Raw genomic sequence first — 19,860 nt, forward strand, 5'->3', positions numbered from 1 at the left:
ATATATATTTTTTGTTGCTATGTGTGATACCTCGAGAAGAAAAATAAAAGAAAGATTTATAAAAGAGTAATGTTATTAAACAACATTTTTATTTACAATTATATCACAATGTTGACTTGGTAATCTCAACAAGCTATTGGATTAGTCATTATTAAAATGTAAATGTTTGTTGGGACTGCTGCGCTAATATCGTGAGATAAAAATGTGATATATAACATTTTTCTTTATAAAAATAGAAAATCAAAGAAGGTCGACTATTTGATGAGATCGTTAGCTCAATAATAAACTTTTTGAGATGAAAGATACTGCTATTTTTATTAAGGTTTTTTGTTGAATAAATTTCAAATGGAAAGAAACTATTTTATGATTAAGATTTTATTTTGTTGTATTTAGCGGTTTACATTGAATTACATATCTATTTAACACGTGAAAACATGCATCATGTTCTCTCCCAGCTCAGCTGGTTCAAATAAATGAAGATAAATACTATAATTGGCTTTTTTTTTTATTTTTTTTTAAGAACTTATATTTTCCCTCCCTTTGTAAGTTGTAACGTTGTTATCCAATTCATTGAAAAAAAAAAAAAGACGAGAAGGTTGTTGTGGAATTCACTACCTTTTCTGGTTTTTACTTTTACCCTTTCAAGATTTACAACTGTACAACCCCCTTTTACCGCCCGATTTTAGACGGACGAAAAACCCCTCACGCCCGTTATTCCCACCATCAAAACGAAGCCCATTTTCGTCTTTTCGTAAAAATAGACCCCTCTGCGATTCTTAAAATATCCACACTCTCTCTCTCTCTCTCTCTCTCTCTGTGTCTGTCTGTCGCTCTTTAATAAACCTAAAAGGCTGAAACGCTCTCTTGGTGGGTCTTTGGAGCCATCGAACTAAACTTCGGGCCGAACCGATCCGAACCGTCCCTTCCTCCAATCTAACGGCTCCTATTAGTCGGCGTAGTTGTTAGTGGTTACCCTTTCCCCTGCCCCCTAGTGGTTTTTTTCATAAACCCTAGCCCACAGCGCCACCTCAGTCCCCCTCTCTCTCTCACATGAACCTCGTGAAACCCCCATAACTCTCCGATCCTTTTTCTCTCTCGCGCGCGCTTTAGATCTTGTTCTCTGAGGTTTAATTTCTTCTTTTTTTTTTTCTTTTTGATTTTCAATTTTTTTTTTCGTATTTATTTATTTTCTTAATTTATCGTTGTCTCTCTGTCTCTCTGTCTCTCTCTGTCTCTCGTTGTTTCTGAATCTGAGTTGATCGCTATGGTATTATTGCTTTCTTTTTCTTTCTTTTTGTGTCTTTTTAAGTTATAGTAAGAAGATATTTGTATATCTATTTGGGTCTGGATCCGAGTCGGTTCAGTCCAAGTCTGGAACTCGTAGAAAATGGCGAGTCTACAGGCGTTTCGGTTTCCGAGAATTTCGTACACGTTTTCTTTGGGTTATGAAATCAGTGTTTGCTAAGAAGTCAGGGTCGGAGTCGGAGTCTGAGACGGGGTCCAGGTTTGTGTTTGGGGCTGAGTCGACTCGGAGGTTTACACGGGGACTTGGTGAGTTGAGGGGGAGGAGGAGTCGATCGACGAGGCGTGCCGAGTTTTCGGTCGGAAACCGGGTGGCAATGCCGTCCGTGGGGATGAGGCGGACGACGAGGGTGTTCGGGGTGGTGAAGGGCGTGGACGGCGGAGCCAGGGTGCTCCGTTCAGGGCGGCGACTGTGGCCGGAGTCCGGTGACGACTGGTTCAAGCTTGTGAAGAACCCCGGGAACGGAGACGGTCTCGGGTGCAAGAAGCCTGCCTGGGCGGTGGCGGCAAAAGAGTCGCGGCATTCCACGCAGGTGCTGATGATCGCAAAACAGAGGTTCCGACAGTGAGGAAAAGTACGAGGAAGGTGAGCGATGGCGTGGACAAGTTGTTTGGGATTGTGTATAATAGGAAGAGGAAGAGATATGTTGTTCCACGTGGTGGCGGGTTTTCTTCTGGGGATTCGGATAGAATGTATGGGATTCGATTCGTTCGGCGGCAGCGAAGGAAGGTTGATGGTGGTGGTGGGGGGTTGGTGGTGCCTCTGGCACGTCCGGTGCTTGTTGTTTGTGGTGGTGGTGAGTTCGTAGGATGTTTTTTGTATTGGGTTTTGAGTTACATGAGGAGGGCCGAGCTGAGCCTGACTCAGCTTTCTTCGTTCTTGTGCTCGGACCCGATTGCTGGTGTTTACAACTCGTGTGGAATTCAGTTTTTTCGGGTAAGTAGTTGCTGGTATGATATACAAGTAACTTCATTTTTTGTTGGGTAATTAGTTCTTCAATTTAAAGATAAGTACTTGGATTTTTCATGAAAAAAGTAACTGCATTCTTGTTAATGTGGAAGTTTGGGTCGAATTATGAACCGAACATTTGAAATTTAACACTACAATTTTTTTTTTTTTTTTAAAAAAATAATAATAATATGAGTAAAATTGGTTGGAATTTGTATTGAATGATGTTATTTTTCTTTTTTGTAATATGATGTTATGTTTATTTGTTTTTGTGTTTTGAATGTTCTTTCAGGATCCTCCTATCAGTAGTGGCTCTGGGATCTGCAATTTTTTTGGGGCCATGCAGAATATACCCTTGTTTTCTGTGGATTTTTCTGCAGTTCCTCTGTGTTTTATGTACATGCATTACAGGATGCTTCTGAGGTTTCAGTGTAGGCCATTTGTTGTAAATAATTCGATTGATGGGGATACGGATGGTGACATGTTGACCGACAGTGAAGAAGACGAGAGCGAAGAACACCGTGTATGCATTCCTTTTGAGAGAGATCTGTCTGAATGCATTGCCTCGGTTGTAGATCCTTCTGAATGCAAAAACATGGTACATGAAGTTCTTAGTACAGAGAGCAGGGCACACTTACACCCATCTGTTAGAGCTTCGAAATTAGCCCGTCGGACGCAATACAGGAATGCATTAAATTATCGTGGTATTCGGAAGAGGAGGAGTTCACTGAGGAGAAGGAGAGCTAGAAATCCTTCACTAGCCTTAGCCTCGGATGCAGCCAGTAATAGGAGAAGTGGCATGCCTTTGTCTTCTGTGATGTCTAATAGTAAGCTAAGGAGTTCAGTTCAGAGGAGCTCTGCACAACAAATCAACGATGTCAGTTCTACTTTATTCGCATCAAGGCAGGATGTAGACTCATCTTGCTGCTCTGCAAATATATTGGTTATTGAGGCAGACAAGTGTTACCGGGAAGAAGGTGCTAATGTCATGTTAGAAGGCTATGATTCAAGGGAGTGGCTTCTTGCAGTCAAGAAAGATGGATTAACAAGATGTACCCTAAAGGCTGAAAAAATTATGAGGCCCTGTTCTTGCAACCGAGTCACCCATGCAATAACGTGGAGTTTGGATAATGGTTGGAAGCTAGAGTTTCCCAATCGACTGGACTGGCAATTTTTCAAGGATCTTTACAAGGAATGTTCAGATCGAAATATGCTAGCTCCAATTGTTAAGCACATCCCGGTCCCTGGAGTTCTTGAAGTCTCAGACTATTGGTATGGCAATACCACTACCTTTTTGAGACCTGATTCATATATCTCTGTCAAAGATGATGAGGTGTCTAGAGCTATGGCGAGGAGCACTGCAAACTACGACATGGATTCTGAAGATGAGAAGTGGCTAGAGAAATTCAATAAGGAGAATTTTACAGAGATTGAGCTTCATCAGCATGTTTCTGAGAATACTTTTGAGTTGATGGTTGATGCATTTGAGAAGGCTTATTATTTTAGTCCAGATGATCTCCCTGATGAGAAGGCAGCTGCTAATCTTTGCCCAGATATGGGTAGGAGTGAAGTAGTAGAAGCCGTGTATAATTACTGGATGAAGAAACGGAAGCAAAAACGAGCAGCGCTGGTTAGGATTTTCCAGGTAAAGCACTATTATGTTTCAAATATCTCATTTCATGCTGGCAATATTTTCAATTTTAGTTTTTTTTGGCACATTTGCTTTGTCCAAGTTATTTATTTTGGGCATGGGTTATTCGGTTTGTTGTTAGATATGAGAAGAATATTACAGTTGTATTAGAAGAAGAGGTTCTATTTGTACCGTTCTATGGTAGTAGAATTTTGTGTTATTGTATGATAGCAGAATGTTATAATGTGTATATTGGCAACTATATCCAAGTAAATTGTATCATGTTTCAGCTGCTTAAAGGCAATGTTTCTTATGCTCATATTTCTCTCTCTCTCTCTCTCTCTCTCTCTCTCTTTTATTTTATTGTTGGGGGGAGGGGAGTTTGTAAATTTATGTAGTAATCCTAACAAAGGTTCACTTTTGGCTTGGATCAAAGTTGAGCTTCTGATGGCAGAATGTAGTTATTTTATCCTTTTTTTTTTTGTGGAATGCTTAAATGAGGAACATAAAAATGGAAAATCTTTGATAAAAGATGAACCTTAACCATAACTGCCCATTCGTTTTTGAAAATAAAAAGTTCATGCTAGTTGAGCAACTGGCATGTGAGATCTTCAATATTATCTAGCATGCCTCATTTGAGATGTGCTCTTGGGAAATTTAGTGTTAAATATACTCAAGTCCTGTTGCTCTTTTGATCTACTTTACTGGTGTGGTTTCATGAACTTGGTCCAGTCTGTAGCGAATGGATGTTGCATAAGCCAGCTGAGTGCTTTCACTTTCTTCAAGTCAAGAAATCTAGAAGAGCTGAAAGATATTTTATTGTGTGTCAAGCAGGGGCATTTGGAATTCTTATATTAGTGTAATTCAAGAGAGATCCTCTGCCCCTTTACTTTTCCTACACTTGCTCTTCCATTTTTCTTCTTAAGGTCCTCTCTCTGTGGTGTACACATGCCAATTTAAGCTCGTAATGATATTTTAAATTGCTGTTCACTTGGTTATCTGATTAGTGTGGATGATATTTCCAATAGGGTCATCAAGCAAAGAGGCCTCCGGTGATCCCCAAGCCATTATTCCGGAAGAGGAGATCATTCAAAAGACAGCCAAGCCAATTTGGAAGAGGCAAACCACCAAGTGTCTTGCAAGGTAAGTTATACATTTTTAACATTCCAGTACCTGCGTAAATTTGTCTATCTATAGAGGTGAAAAGAGAAAGTTAGGGTGTTGAGTGAGGATTAATTTTTGTTTATAATTAAATTACATTGCAAGGTGTTTGTTGGCACTAATTTATTTGATATATATGCTGCTGAGAATGTTTTGCAAGTATGCAATTTTATGTTATAAATTGGCATGCTTAACTTTATGATGTTTGTTAAATTGAAGATTCATAAAAAAAATAAAAAATAAAATAAAAAAAGGGTTAAATTTAAGGAAAAACAGCATAAGAAACTCTTGGTTAATGAATTTGTTCAATCGTTTTGAGGTATAATTGATTGTTAGAAATTGTCTCACTGAAGAGTGTACCAATTGCTTTGGAAATTTAATTACAATTATCAACTATGATCCAATAGTCCAACACACTTCATGGTGACTTGCGGGACTCTTTTATCATCAGAGGGAAACAAATAGCAAGGCATCATTGTCACGTTCTTGAATTTGGTCTAGTTTTGGTTGTTATAGTTGTTTTGGCTTGATTTATTTATTTAATTTCTTCAATTTTGAATTTTATTAAGCTTAATTATAAGCTGTTGAATTACTCTAAATCGAATCACTTATCATTAAGCTGTTGAATTACTCTAGATATCTTGTTTAAATCTTTCCTGCTAATATCTCTTGATGCAAGTTTGTGATTAGTAAAGATGAAAAAACCGCATTGAAAATTGGTAACGAAATCGTGTTTTAGTGAGTATGTCTTAAGCATTTGAGTGTTAACAAATGTATTTCCATCTTCTATTGATGTACAGCAATTGCTGCTGAACAAGATGCTTTTGAAGAAAAGAATGCCATGCTTAAAGTTGAAGAAGCTAATGCCTCAGCAAACAACTACATGGACTTGGCCATTCGCAAACGTAAAAGGGCACAGTTTCTCATGGAGAATGCAGATTTAGCGACTTACAGAGCCATGATGGCGATTCGAATTGCCGAAGCAGCAAGAGTTGGTGAATCACCTGATGCTACTAGCAGTTATTTTCTTGATTGACGGGTGTCGGTGTTCCTGATGCTAATGGAAATGGCGGATTTTTTTTATCTTCTTTCAATTACAGGAAGCATTGCAGCCCCATGGCTGTTTTTGAAGTCGTCAGGAAGACTGCCCATGAAATATTGTAACTTTGTATAGGTTTTGATTGGATGTACATTCTGTATTGTCATATGTTCACACCAAACATGTATAAGCGGGGGTTTAGTTGATTTCCTTAGGGAGAAAATGAAAAAAAGTAAATACAGGAAAAAGAAAAAACAAAAAACAAAATTTGAGCCTTAGGCCATGCTGGAGAGTTCCTGTTCAAGAATGTGCATAATTTAACTTAGAGTAATGTTAGAAATTATATTTTTATTTTACAATTATCGTATCTAATTACAGTGTTTGTTCAATCCATTCTTAGATCAGTTCTTAAAAAAAAGAAAAGAAAAAATCAAACCAATAGGATGGTTTGATAATGAATTGCTCTTCTGGTTTTATCATGTTAATTTTGTGTTGGTTTCATGCGTTTAATGCTTTTGTGGAACTGCTGATTGCAGACCAGAAATTGATGCTGCCCAGCCTAACTGGAAACAACACTAAGCTTCCAGCTTATATAGCTTCTTCGCCTGCAGGCCCAGTATGTAAATGGGCAGGTTTTTCCTATAGGAAAAGGTTGTTTACAATGTAAAACGTGATGCAGACACTTCTCATTTCTTGAAGCCTGTTTCCATGGAAGTTTTGTTGGATATATTACAAAAGTAGCTCTGCTCCATTAAGTTTTCTCTCATGGTTTGAAGCATCATGTCACATGGCTCATTATTAATCAATTCCCATTCAAGAACGGAAAATGCTAAGTGTTTTTTTAGTGTTTTTTTGGTGTTTTCTCAACTGTGATGTAACTTTTAAAATCACCAATAGATTAAAAGTTACTAATGATAATTTTGAAAGTCATATCACAATTAGGAGGACATAAGAAGAACCCCTAGCATTTTCATTTAAGAACTGTTATTTGCCTTCTCATATCATTTTTCCATCCAATTTTTAAAAAATCAACTATTAAATTTGTAAGATTTACAGATTCACCTATATGGATTAAATAATTAATTTTTAAAAAAGTTGGATGCGAGAAGGACAAGAAAATGATGTTTAGAGTTTCTCTTCCAATTCTCACCCAATTCCAACCTTCTCTCATCTTCCCTTTTCTAAAACCACATTCTATTTCTTCTCCTTCATATTTCCATTTCTAAAATCGCCCAATTTTCAGCTTCCCCCTTTTTTAGACCAACTTTGCATTCCGCACTAATAATATGAAATTCACCATAGATAGAGTAGATACGACTATTCTCTAAAATAACTTTAATGAAAAGGTACTACCCTTCATTTGGATTCTTAGAAAAAGTATTTATGGAAGAGAAGATTTTGTAGAAAAATGACATTTTGTAATATATATGTTGTATGCTTGTATTTTCCCCCTAATTTCAAAAATAGAACATGAGAGAGTCATTTTCTAAGTTAGGCTGGCTTCAATAAATGGGGATCATAAAACTGAATTGAAGATGAGTTTGAAAACTATAACATTTTTTTTTTTTTTTTTCCAAAAGAGGAATACTACGGTTCATCCTGGTATTCTCCTAATCTTATAATGATATTGTTTGCTAAAAAAACAAATAAAAACTCACTCCACTGGTCCCTCATATTTTTTAAAAAATAATAATATTCACCCTAAAGGAATAGTACGGCTCATCCTGGTATTCTACTAATCTTATATAGATATTGTTTTCTAAAAAAATAGACAAAAACTCACCTCATTGGTCCCTCATATGTCCTTGGCAAATGTTCATCTACAATTATATTAAAAAAAATAAAAATAAAATAAAATAGATCTATGATTGCAGGATTGCTTTTTCTTCTATTTTACTCAATAGATAATTCTAGCGTACCAATGCAGCAAGATTGTGTATGACGAACATATACGTAAGAAAATCTTCCACATTCTTCTTCTTGAATGGGTTCTTGTCGTTTTTAGCTATTTATTATTACTAAATTTAGGCCCCTAGTAAAATCCAACGACATCCGTCTTTTTGCCGTTTCGGTGTTGCCGACGTTAATTGAGAAGATTGGCAGGACTTTAACCTAGTCAATCCCCAATGTTAAACCCTAGGATCTTCACCTTATCCAGTTAATTCGATTGAATAATATTAAACTCTAATATTTAAATTAGGTTAAAGGAACTTCTTTCTAACTCAATTTATAAAAATAACGTGTTTCTTTTTGTTAATAGCATGTAAGATGCACGTGATTTTTTAATAAAATTTAGGAGAAACTTTATAAACCCTCATAAATTTCAACACGTTTTAAAATTACCCCATTGTAGTTCAAAGACTCTTAATTAAGGGTATCATATTTTTTAATTATAAAAAATAAAATTGTAAAGATTCAAGCGTTTATATATATATATATATATAATAATAATAATAAAAAAAAAAAAAACACATTTGCAATAATTTTTATTTATAAAAAAATAGGTATTTTGAGAACTTTGACACGATTTAATGGAAAATCTTAACGGAATGGGGTAAAGAAATTGAAAGTTCAATACCTTCAATTTATAGTTTTTAAACCTTTGGACTAGTATCAAAACCAGTGAAAGTTTACGGAGGTTTTGTGATGTTTTCCTCAAAATTTAGTGTCAAATTCGTGATATCTACAAGGCCTTGTAGTAAAATTGTGACTTCTGAGCTAAAATGTTTTGGTTTCTACACTTTTGGTTCCTGTTCAAGAATGTGCATAATTTAACTTAGAGCAATGTTATAAATTATATTTTTATTTTACAATTATCATATCATATTGCAGCGTCGGTTCAATCCATCCTTAGATCAGTTCTTAAAAAAATGAAAAGAAAAAATCAAACAAATAGGACCGTTTAAGTGGTCTTTTGGTCATAACATAACATGTTAATTCTGTGTTAAGTTGTGTTTAGGGCTTTTGTGGAACGGCTGATTGCAGAACAGAAATTGATGCTGCCCAGCCTAAACTTGAAACAACACTAAACCTTCCAGCTTTGAGCTTTTATGCCTGCTGGCCAATATGCAAATGGGCAGGTTTTTCCTATAGAGGAAAGGTTTACAATGTAAAATGAGATGCAGTCACTTCTCATTTCTTGAATCCTGCTTCCATGGAAGGTTTGTTGGATATATTACAAAAGTAGCTATGCTCCAATTAAGTTTTCTCTCATTTGTTACAATGCATGGTTTAAAGTATGTCTAATGGCTCATTATTAATCAATTTCGATTAATAACTACTATTTGTCTAATCAAATTAAATTTTACATCAACTTTTTGAAAAATTAACCATTAGATTTATAGGATTTACACATTCACCTATATGGGTTCTACAAATTCAATAATTAATTTTAAAAAAAGTTAGATGGGAAAAAGACAAAAAAATGACGTTTAGGCTTTCTCTTCCAATTCTCACCCAATTCTTACTTCTCTCATCTTCCCTTTTCTAAAACCACATTCTATTTCTTCTCCTTCATCTTTTCATTTAGGACTGTAAATAAATTAGCCCGTCCCCCGCCCGCTCAGCTAAGCTTGGCCTGAACCCGAGCTCGGCACTGTAGTAACCCGCTCGATTAATAACTGATATATACTCGACTCGCTCGACAAAACTCGATAGGGGCTCGTGAACCTAGCTGGTTTAACGCTCGTATAAAGCACAACTCGACTCACTTGTCAGACTCGTTAGATTACATATATAATTGGTTATAATTATATTATATGCATATTGAATAATATAAATGTATAATATCAATACTTAATCAATTATTCATGTATAATGACAATGTGATTTATATAATATTAAATTAAGTAATTGACATTGCATTCAATATTGTGTTACTTAAAACCACAATTGAAGTGTTAATGTATTATTACTAGAATTTACATGATTATATCACATTATCAATTAATCATTAAATCATATGATTATATAATAACAAATTATACACATATAATATGTCATAAGTATACAAATTCATATCAATACAAATTATATAATAATTAAGTACTTAATCATATGACCACATGACAATTCAAATACTTAATCAATTAATCATGTACAATGACAGTGTGATTCATATAATATTAAATTAATTAATTGACTTTAGATTCAACAATGTGTTACTTATAACGACGATTGAAATATTAATATATTATCATTAGAATTTACATGATTATATCACACTATCAATTGCTTATTAAATCATACGATTATATAATAATAAATTATACATATATAATATGACATAAGTATACAAATTCATACTAATACAAGTTATACAATAATTAAGTATCTAGTCATATGATCACATGACAATTCAAATACTTAATCAATTATTCATGTATAATGATAATGTGATTCAAATAATATCAAATTAAGAAATTGACATTGGATTCAATAATGCGTTACTTATAACAATAATTGAAGTATTAATGTATTTTTTAAACAATGTTTTTTGAACAATTTTATGAAGAAATTTTTAACCATTTTTTTTTTAACCATTTGTTGAACAATCTTTTAAAACTGTACCATACGACGTCGTTTTACCCTTAAACCGTTTTACCCTCCATCTCCCTCAGTTCTCCCAAACTCTCACGCCTCCCTCTCCCAAACTCCTTCAGTTCACGAGTCACGAGTCACGCTTCCCTCTCCGTCAGCCTCACTCTGCGCCTTGAGCCGCGAGGCCGTGCTTAAAGTTGGCTGATTTTGGCTGATTTTGATTTTGGTATATATTGTTTATCGAGGTATCTATAACATTGGCTGATTTTGATCTGATAGAGAAGGCTGGGGGGTGTGCGGTGGTGGACGGAGGCTTCGCTACGCAGCTTGAGAGACACGGTGCTGTCATCAACGACCCTCTCTGGAGCGCTCTCTGTCTCATCAAAGACCCTGTTCTCATCAAGCGGGTATCTCTTTATCCTCCTCTCTCTCTCTCTCTCTCTGCCATTTTTGTGGGTTGTTGAAATGTGTTTTGACCAAGTCAAGCAAGGTAAGTTAGTAACTTGATTTTGATTTTGGTCTCTCTTGTCTTCATCTCACGATTCTCACCTCGTCTCTGTCTCTGTATATTTTTTTGGTTGATTTGGGTTGGGTTGGATTTTGGGGAGTGCTAATCTCATTCTCTGTCTCTGTTTCAGGTTTAGTCGTGACCTCATATTGTCTCTGTCTCTCTTGTTTTCTTGCTGCAAGCCAAGCAAGGTAAGTTACATTTGATTTTGGTTTTAAACTTAATTGGGATATATGGCTGTTGATTTTGATTTTGGTGTATTATTGCTGATTTTGGCATTCTGATTTTATAAATGGGTTCTTAGATTGATTTGTTTGGAGTTGTATTGATTGGTTTGTTCATGAATGTGAAGAAATTTTACTGATTCGAGTATTTGATTTTTGTTTTAAACTTAATTGGGATTTATGGCTATTGATTTTGGTTTTGGTGTATTATTGCTGATTTTGTGTTTTACTTATAGCTTGAGGGGTAGCTTTTCGCTTGATTTTGTCAACCAACCCTACAGTGTAATTTTATGATTTTGATACCCAAAAAATTGGTTGTAACTATTATCTCCATTACCAAGCACCCCTGCTTATATTGAAAGTAGTTCCCTTCTTTAACATGATAGTATTAGCTTATTATATCCTTGACTTGTATATGTTGGTTGAGAAGGAAAACCCTAGCAGAGGAAAGCACTTGTTGGAATAATCAGAATGGGAGAGCAATTGAGCTTCCCACTTTATCTAAAGCAAAAGCGCTGGAGAGTAATAAGGGTTAGGGTTTAGGGTTTTGTTTTGTATCTGTGAGCTACGGCTATGGCGGCAATGGGTTAGGAGTCTGAAGACTTCAGAGAGTGATGCTGAGGTTTTTCTTGTGGGTCTTTTATGTAAATACCCTATTCTTTTGATATTTCATAAATGGCCTCTTTTTTTCTTTTTGGTACAATAGACAATAGTACTTTTCACTAATACTTTTTTGCTTTAAGGTAATGTTTTGGGTTTCCTCTATCTAAATACTTGATTCATTTGTATAAATGATGGGATGAGTAATAGAATGGAAGTTGATAATGCCCATTTGAAAGGCCCAACTTGGGGACGGGAAAGTCTTGGCCGAGACCCACAATTTTGGATATTGATGGGGGTTTCATTCGGTTCAAACCCCATGTAAACGGATTCAAGTTTGGGTATATGGTGGTTTTGCTTATCATTGGGTTGTGTTTGATGATTTCTTTTAACAATTTCATTTTCGTTGAGTTAGGTTTCTTAGCTACCATATAGATAGATATCAAAGCACCCTTTTATATATATACATATATAATTTTTTTTCTTCTTATTTTATTTTTTTCATCTTAGTTTTGTGCATGTGTGCATAGCTGTTGATGTTTGTGCGAGTATATCTGTTGGTGTGGTTGTATTGCAGCCTCTATATTTTGCTAAGTATAGGTTTTTATGGTTTCAGTGTTTTTTGTGGTTGCGGTAGATAACGATTCCACTTCTGGGGGAATTGCTGCAACAATGCAAAATCTGCACCGTATTATATCCCGTTTCTCCTCCACTTCACTAGGCTCAAGCACCACTACGGCCAGAGTTTTGGCAGACAGAACCAAAACCAAGTTGAGTGACACTATCAACCTGAGAGGATTTTCAGCAAAATCTGGTGAAAATGATGGTAAAGATGAGTGGGACAAGACTCTGGCAGGATCATTTGGCGATGCAACATCGGGTGATTTGGGGTGGGATTCTGTGTCTTCTTGGTCGACTGGATTGACCAAGGAGCATTTTGATGGTGAAGTCCCCCCGCCTGCTGGAGGAGATGCATCGCATTCTTCGGTTATCTCTGTAATGCAAGAGATTGATGATAAGGTGAGAGAATTGGAGGTAGAGAATCGCAAAAGCAAGGCATATGTAGATGGATGGGGTGAGAGGATGCGGGAGATGAGTGTGCTCCTGAAGCAAGTAAGAGAGCCTGGCGCGAGAGGGTCTTATCTCAAGGACTCGGAGAAGGCCGAGATGTATCGCTTGCACAAGCAGGACCCTGAGGTTTACACGGTTGAGAGGCTAGCCAAGGATTATAGGATTATGAGGCAGAGAGTGCATGCCATTCTTTGGTTGAAGGAGCTTGAGGAGGAAGAGGAGAAAAAGCTTGGGCATCCTTTGGATGATTCTGTTGAGCTTTTGCTTGATACCTGTCCTGAGTAAGTTATTACTTCTGAGCATTGCTTAGTTTACATTTAAGTGGTTCTTTGTTATTATGATTATTGAATGCTATGAGAATTGGTACCTACTGATACTACATGTGGTTATTCTATGATATACACTGATTATGTGCTTGTTTGTAAGCAACTTGGCTACAAGATTAGTTGTCAATATCAGTGAGATATGTATCAAAAAAATGTGTTTTTATATAGCCAACTACTGCTTGCTTATTTCAAGTTGTGATTTTTACTTAGAAAATGCCAGACTATTAATGGCTCAAATATCATGCTTCTACAGCATGCATGACACATCATTTTTACGTATGCATTTATTATTTTAGGATGTTTGTTGGTGTTGAGCGGAATTATGGTTGTCTTCAGGCATCCCATGTTTAGTCAGCCGACTGCTAATCCAGCCTGCATATCCACCAATAGAGACACTCTGGTTGAGCCCTCTAAAGTAGCTAGCCTTGATTCAGCTTAACCACTCCTAGTTGGCCATTAAGCTATAGTTGATTTTGTTCTAGATGTATACTTCTCCACTATGAAAATCAGTAAGCTTCGCTTGAATAAGCAAGCCACTACACAGTTGAGAAATTTCTATTGCTTCCATTTGGTAGATATAAGTGTTTTCTTGGTATGGGTAACTTTCTTCTCCACCCTCCCACTCAATTTATCTACTTATTCTTGTGATGCATTTTAATCTTATTTATGCAAAGGCAGAAGTGTTGCCATCCATAATTCTGGAATTTTTTTTTTTAAAAAAAAAATTAAAGCTTAGTAGTTGCTGAATAAATTAAGATGTTTGATAAGATATTTTCAGTTATTATACTTCACTCAGAGGAGGGTTTTTAGGGATCAAGGGAAGATAGCAGGCTAGGGACAGCTTCCTTTACACTGGAAAGTTATGTTCTAATGTACCACTTTATGAGTTGCTTCTTTTTGGGATATTGGATATTCAGATATTGAATGCAATCTGATAGACTCTAGTTTGTTGTGGATGAAGAATCTGTAAAGAAAGAAAAGAAGGGAGGAAAAGTTAAGCAAGGAGGAAGGAACAGGTTATTCTACCAATGGAATCTGACTATTTTCAAATTTCTTCCGCTCCTTACTGTAGATATAAAACCATGAATCAAAATACTAGGTTTTGGTTCTAATAAATACCCTGCATCATACAAAGAGGTAGATATTTATAGACATCATATGGCATATAGAATGACCTAGAGATACTTAACAAAGCAGTAGATGCAAATCACTGTGAATCTAATTTTAAATGGAAAAATATCTTTAAAAAGGGATTTCCTAATATTTGGCTTATCAACATTAGTTATTCTATTGTCACAGAAACTTACCAAACATGGTAATATGAATTGCCTGCTTGTCCACATTGAGTTTGAATGTGTAAAGCATTGGCAGTTAGAGGGACATGCATCACATGTCCAGGAAAAATTTAGGTCATTAGTGATGTAATGCCCTTTCTCTCGTTTTCATGTCCATGAAAGTGTAGATGAAATCTTTCATGAGCTAAAAAATTTCCTTTTTTTTTGCCCTAGAATTGGATTTACTATTAAAATGGGAAACATCTGGTGCGCATCAGAATGGTGATAATAATTGGGTGGTTCTTGTGGTGGGGGTCATTTTGGATTAGCAGTTGGGTGATGCAAAATGTGGTGGTAGGAGTTATTGGTAAATTGATAGAGTAGTGCTACTAGCTGTTGTGATGGCATCAGGTTTTGAATGTGAAAATTTTTTGTATGCTTTGGTGGTGGTAGTGCAGGAAAGTAATTCTACTCCTGGTTGGTAATCCAGATCTTGAAATTGTAGTAACCAAGCTTTGAGTGAGAGGCACAAAAGTTCTGAGGACATTTTAAAATTACTGCAAGGATCATAGTGCTGCTATGAGTCTATAGCATGTGTACATGTATACATGCCTTTATCGTAAGTACTTGGGCAAGCATAGACATCACACACACACTTTTAAGGTTTTTGTTTTATGGATGTATACATGAATGACAGTTTTGAGACGGTCAATTGTTCATCATCACCACTAATAAGCCTCAGCTTAGCAGTGAAAAGCTGATTTATTCTCTTATAGAAGAAACTTAATTTCATATAATATTCGTCTCTCTTATTCAATTTTCCCTTTCTACTTGGGTGTTTCATTTTGTATACCTCCAGTGTACTAATGGGTGCCTTACGCTTTTAATGAGATTGGATTATTACTTATATATATATATATATATATATATATATATATATATATATAATATTCATCTCCTTTCATCTTGCAGATTCTTTAATTCCCATGACAGGGAATTCCATGTGGCTTCCCTTCCTTACAAACCGGACTTCAAAGTTATGCCCGAGGGTTGGGATGGTACCACCAGAGATCTGGATGAAGTCCATTATGAGATCTCCCAGAAAGAAGATGAAATGCTTTATCAAGAATTCGTCCAGAGGATGAACTTCAACAAAAAGAAAGTAAGTTCTGTGTGCTCTGTCTTTTCCCTGGAAAATAAAATGTGAAAAATAAATGTATACCATCAAGAGCCTGTTTTATATTATTAGGTTTGTTGTTGTTTTATTGTTGAATATTATTTACAATTTACTATTATTTTTGTTGTTATTAGCTTGCTGCTCTCTATTCTTTGATTCAATTTGTTAAATGATTGCCCTTCAAGGACAAAAGAGCTCATTCATTTTTTGAGTCATCCCCCTAATGCTCTCTCTCTCTCCCTCTCTCTCTCTCTCTCACACACACACACACACACACACACACACAGATAATTGTTGTCTTAATTAGAGGAAGTCCGTTTTGTATTTGATGGTTGAGATGAAGGATATAGATGTAGGGGTTATATAATTGTGGCTCCTATTTCAGTATTTGAGACTGTAGGTGGTGGTGGCACAGAAGCTGAGGGTTAGCTTAGCTGGTGATCTTAGACCGATTTCTCAGCAAATTAGGTGACTAAAGTTGAGTGGACCGTGGCCTTGTGCATTAGAGTGTGTAGCCATTGATTAATTGGTTGCCTTTAGACGAACTCACTCACTTCCTGCCTGCTATTAGAAGGCACTATCAAAATTGAATAACTAATTGTCTGATAGTAGGAAATGAAGTTTATTGCGTAGATAAAAGTAATTGAATGTGTCAAGTTGAAGGGTAATGAGATGTAAAGGTCGAAGATGACTACGGGTAGGGATGAGTTTGGGACCTCTTGGATGGTAGGTCTCATCTACTCACCAAATGATAAGTCTTTCTAGCTTGTCCACTGAGTCCCAAGCACTGGGCGGCAGTTAGGTGAGAGAGAGGCACATTAAGCAACTAGGGAATCCACCAATAGTTTTTCATTGAAGGGCTACAATGCTGCTTTACATGCGGAAACTAATGAATGGAGCACAAATAGTGTGCCTTTGTTTAGTCTCTTTGCAGGTCCCCCATGGTTTTTGCTTCTCAATTTTTGTCTTCTGCATTATACTGCAGATCCCTGATTTTATTTCGCTTGCATACAGATGGCTGGAGAGGTGAAATGCCACAAGTATAGCCGGCGCCGTCCATCGGAGGGTTGGAATTTCACGGTTGAGAAAATGGGTTCGCGAGGGAAGCGAGGAGGTGGTGGTGGATGGAAGTTTGTCAGCTTGCCTGATGGTTCTAGCCGACCTCTGAATGAAATGGAAAAAATGTACGTGAAGCGAGAGACCCCCCGCCGCCGACGCAAGATACTCCCCTGATGACCATGTCTCGGTTCTCAAATCTTGTCATCAAGGATTTTTGTAGTTTGTGTATCTGGTAATTGGGATTCTGAGGTGGTGTTGACCACAAATTTCATGTTTTCCCCTGCCATCAGCTCAATCCTTCGTTTTGCTTGGGAGTATGATTATGTTACTTTTGTGGTAGAACTTGTTAGGGGCTCAACCTTTTTTGTACAAAGTTGCTATATGAGCAATGCTTCTTTCTTGCCTCTTATCTAGTCTAGGCTTGAGGAAACTTAAATTCATGCGAATGTTGATGCAGCTTTAATTAACAGCTTTCATATGCTTTTATGGCCCTGGTTTCCCTTAGCGCAGTTGCAGTCTTCTATAAACTTGGACTAACGGCTTGTTTGAGATTGTGTTTGAAGGGCCTAAAAGTGCGTTTAACATTTAAAAGTCTGTTTGAAGAAAAAAAAAATACTTGTTTGGTAAAAAAATTAAAAGCGCTTTTAAGGGTTTAAAAAGATTAAAAATATTGAAAACGCAATTTTGGCAAAAATTTTAAAATAAAGCTTTTACCAAAAAGTGTTTTTTGACTTAAGAACTCTATTTAACGCAATCCTAAACAGGCTGTAATCGAGCAAAGCCATTGGAAATATAAAATTTAAAAGCCATTAATCAACAGTACTAAATACAACTCACTTTTCAAATTAGATCTTGCTAGAAAAAGCAATTCTCACTTTATATAACATCAAAACCATTATCAAACAATTCTCTATTATGTTTATGAGATTTTAGTGTTACAGTGTGTATTGGAGTTTTATGACCCATTATTTGCTTCATCAGATGGTTGTATACTTGTTTTATGTGGAAGTGGGCATTGTTTGGGTAGTGTGTTAACTATTTGGTTCTTGTGGTTTGAATGATTTTGGTTGCGTTTCTTGTGAATGCAGTGTGAAAAATAGAAGAATGAAGGATGATCTTCCCCCATCAAGCCATACAGAACCTTTTTTTTTTTTTACATTAAAAAAAAAAAAAAAAAAGCTTTATGATTTTCATTCTAGATGATATATGTCCAGGCATAAAAATGCTGTGTATTGTAAATGAATTTGATCTCATGTTTGTAGAGCTGCAGGTAAAACTCCTCTCTATTGACTAGAATGCAAATTGTATAGACGCGGTTAATGCTCTTGTAATCCACAAAACTAAGCTCATCTCTTTCACTAGTCGTTCTAATTTTTATCATTTGCAGATGGACCTAAAACTAATTGAATATCTTTCGGCATTGAACTTTTTTTTAGGGAAAAATATAAAAAATTTACTTTCTCACATGCAGGAAATTTACGCTTAACACATATAAGCCTTTTTCTCTATTTTCCTTCTTTATGCCTTTCCTAACCTAGCTGCCACTGGTCTCTCAGCCTGAGAGGAGGAAAGAGATCTCATCTCTTCTCTGCCCCAGTATCAAACGTTTGACCCGTATGACCGAACGTTTGAGGTCGAGGCCAAATGTTCGGGCTTCTCTATTAATCAAATGTTTGATTGTTAGTCAGGAACTCTGTTTTGAACATGTTTAGGTCTAGGATTCGTTTTAGCTCACAGATTACGAGGGTGTGGAACATTTGAAGGAATTTGTGGAGGAACAATACGGCTCGGTGAGTACAAACTCACATGAATACTTATTATTTTTCCCGCATTGCACAACTATTTTATGTGTACCAAACATTCATCTTTATAACTCTCATAAAATACATTTTGATATACTATGAACTATATTTTATGAAAGCGTATGTTGATTAAGTAAGATAATTGCATCTTCTACATGCAAGGGTGTGGAATTATATTTTGCATCTTTTACATGCAAAATGAAATACATTTTGCATATAAAAGATGGACAAGACTAATTACATCGTATGACATGGTACACCAATATGTGCAGGATAACGGTCATGAACTTACTGTACAAGTTAACTCTATGGTCAAATATGTGTGTTATATGGATATTGAATCCAATAGTTGTTTCGTGACCGACGCAGTCATGTTTGGTCGGTGGGTCACAAATAAATAAATCTCTGATTGCAGGATTGCCTTTTCTTCTATTTTACTCGATTGATTAATTCTAGCGGACCAATGCAACAAGATTGTGTATGATGAACATACACGTAAGAAAATCTTCCACATTCTTCTTCTTGAATGGGTTCTTGTACGTAGTTGTTTTTAGCTATTTATTATTACTAAATTTAGGCCGGCCTGGTAAAATCCAACGTCGTTTCGATGTTGCCGACGTTAATTGAGAAGATTGGCAGGACTTTAACCTAGTCAATCCCCAATATTAAACCCTAGGATCTTCACCTTATCCAGTCAATTTGATTGAATAATATTAAACCCTAATATTTAAATTGGGTTGAATGAACTTCTTCCAACTCAATTTATAAAAATAACATGCGTTTATTTTTTTAATAGTATGTGAGATGCACATGATTTTTTAATAAAACTTAGGAGAAACTTTAGAAACCCTCTTGAACTTCAATGTATTTTGAAATTACCCCATCAAAGTTCAAAAACTCTTAATTAAGGGTATCAAACTTTCAATTTCTTTCGATTATCATATTCCATTAAATCTTGTTAGGAATTTATAAAATATCAATATTTTTTTAATTATAAAAAATAAAATAAAAAATTGTTAAGATTCATGCGTTTATTTTTTTATAAAAAAAATATTTGCAATATTTTTTATTCTTATTTTTTTTATTAAAAAATAGGTATTTTGAGAACTTTGACAAGAGTTAATGGAGAAGCCTTACGAAATGGAATAATTGAAAGAAATTAAAAATTCTATACTTTTAATTGAGAGTTTTTAAATTTT

General features: G+C 35.7%; 2 protein-coding genes across 3 annotated transcripts; both read left to right on the forward strand.

Moving 5' to 3' along the window:
* Positions 1-588: 588 nt before the first annotated feature.
* Positions 589-6,474, forward strand: LOC132178040 (uncharacterized). The gene is given in 5 exon segments (XM_059590507.1): positions 589-1,865; positions 1,868-2,239; positions 2,544-3,896; positions 4,910-5,024; positions 5,843-6,474. Coding segments are annotated over 5 exon segments (2,496 nt in total). The 5' UTR covers positions 589-1,445; the 3' UTR covers positions 6,079-6,474.
* A 4,232-nt stretch (positions 6,475-10,706) lies between these two features.
* LOC132189274 (protein GAMETE CELL DEFECTIVE 1, mitochondrial-like) lies at positions 10,707-17,345 on the forward strand. Of its 2 annotated transcripts, XM_059603942.1 has the most exons (6): positions 10,714-10,816; positions 10,900-11,027; positions 11,259-11,319; positions 12,569-13,304; positions 15,596-15,785; positions 16,815-17,345. In XM_059603942.1, exons 4-6 carry the CDS (start codon positions 12,625-12,627, stop codon positions 17,031-17,033), a joined length of 1,089 nt encoding a protein of 362 aa, XP_059459925.1. In that variant the 5' UTR covers positions 10,714-10,816; positions 10,900-11,027; positions 11,259-11,319; positions 12,569-12,624; the 3' UTR covers positions 17,034-17,345. The 2 variants fall into 2 exon arrangements, with proteins under 2 accessions (XP_059459933.1, XP_059459925.1); XM_059603950.1 differs by having other exon boundaries at positions 10,707-11,027; positions 12,590-13,304.
* Positions 17,346-19,860: the final 2,515 nt, after the last annotated feature.

Source organism: Corylus avellana, chromosome ca1 (assembly GCF_901000735.1).
Source record: "Corylus avellana chromosome ca1, CavTom2PMs-1.0".
NCBI lineage: Eukaryota > Viridiplantae > Streptophyta > Magnoliopsida > Fagales > Betulaceae > Corylus > Corylus avellana.

Excerpts from the sequence above, each read along its gene's own strand:
- LOC132189274 (XM_059603950.1), top strand. The coding sequence starts at position 12,625 with ATGCAAAATCTGCACCGTATTATATCCCGTTTCTCCTCCACTTCACTA. Across the intron at positions 13,305-15,595 it reads TTGCTTGATACCTGTCCTGA|ATTCTTTAATTCCCATGACA; the intron begins GTAAGTTATTAC and ends TTCATCTTGCAG. Across the intron at positions 15,786-16,814 it reads TGAACTTCAACAAAAAGAAA|ATGGCTGGAGAGGTGAAATG; the intron begins GTAAGTTCTGTG and ends GCTTGCATACAG.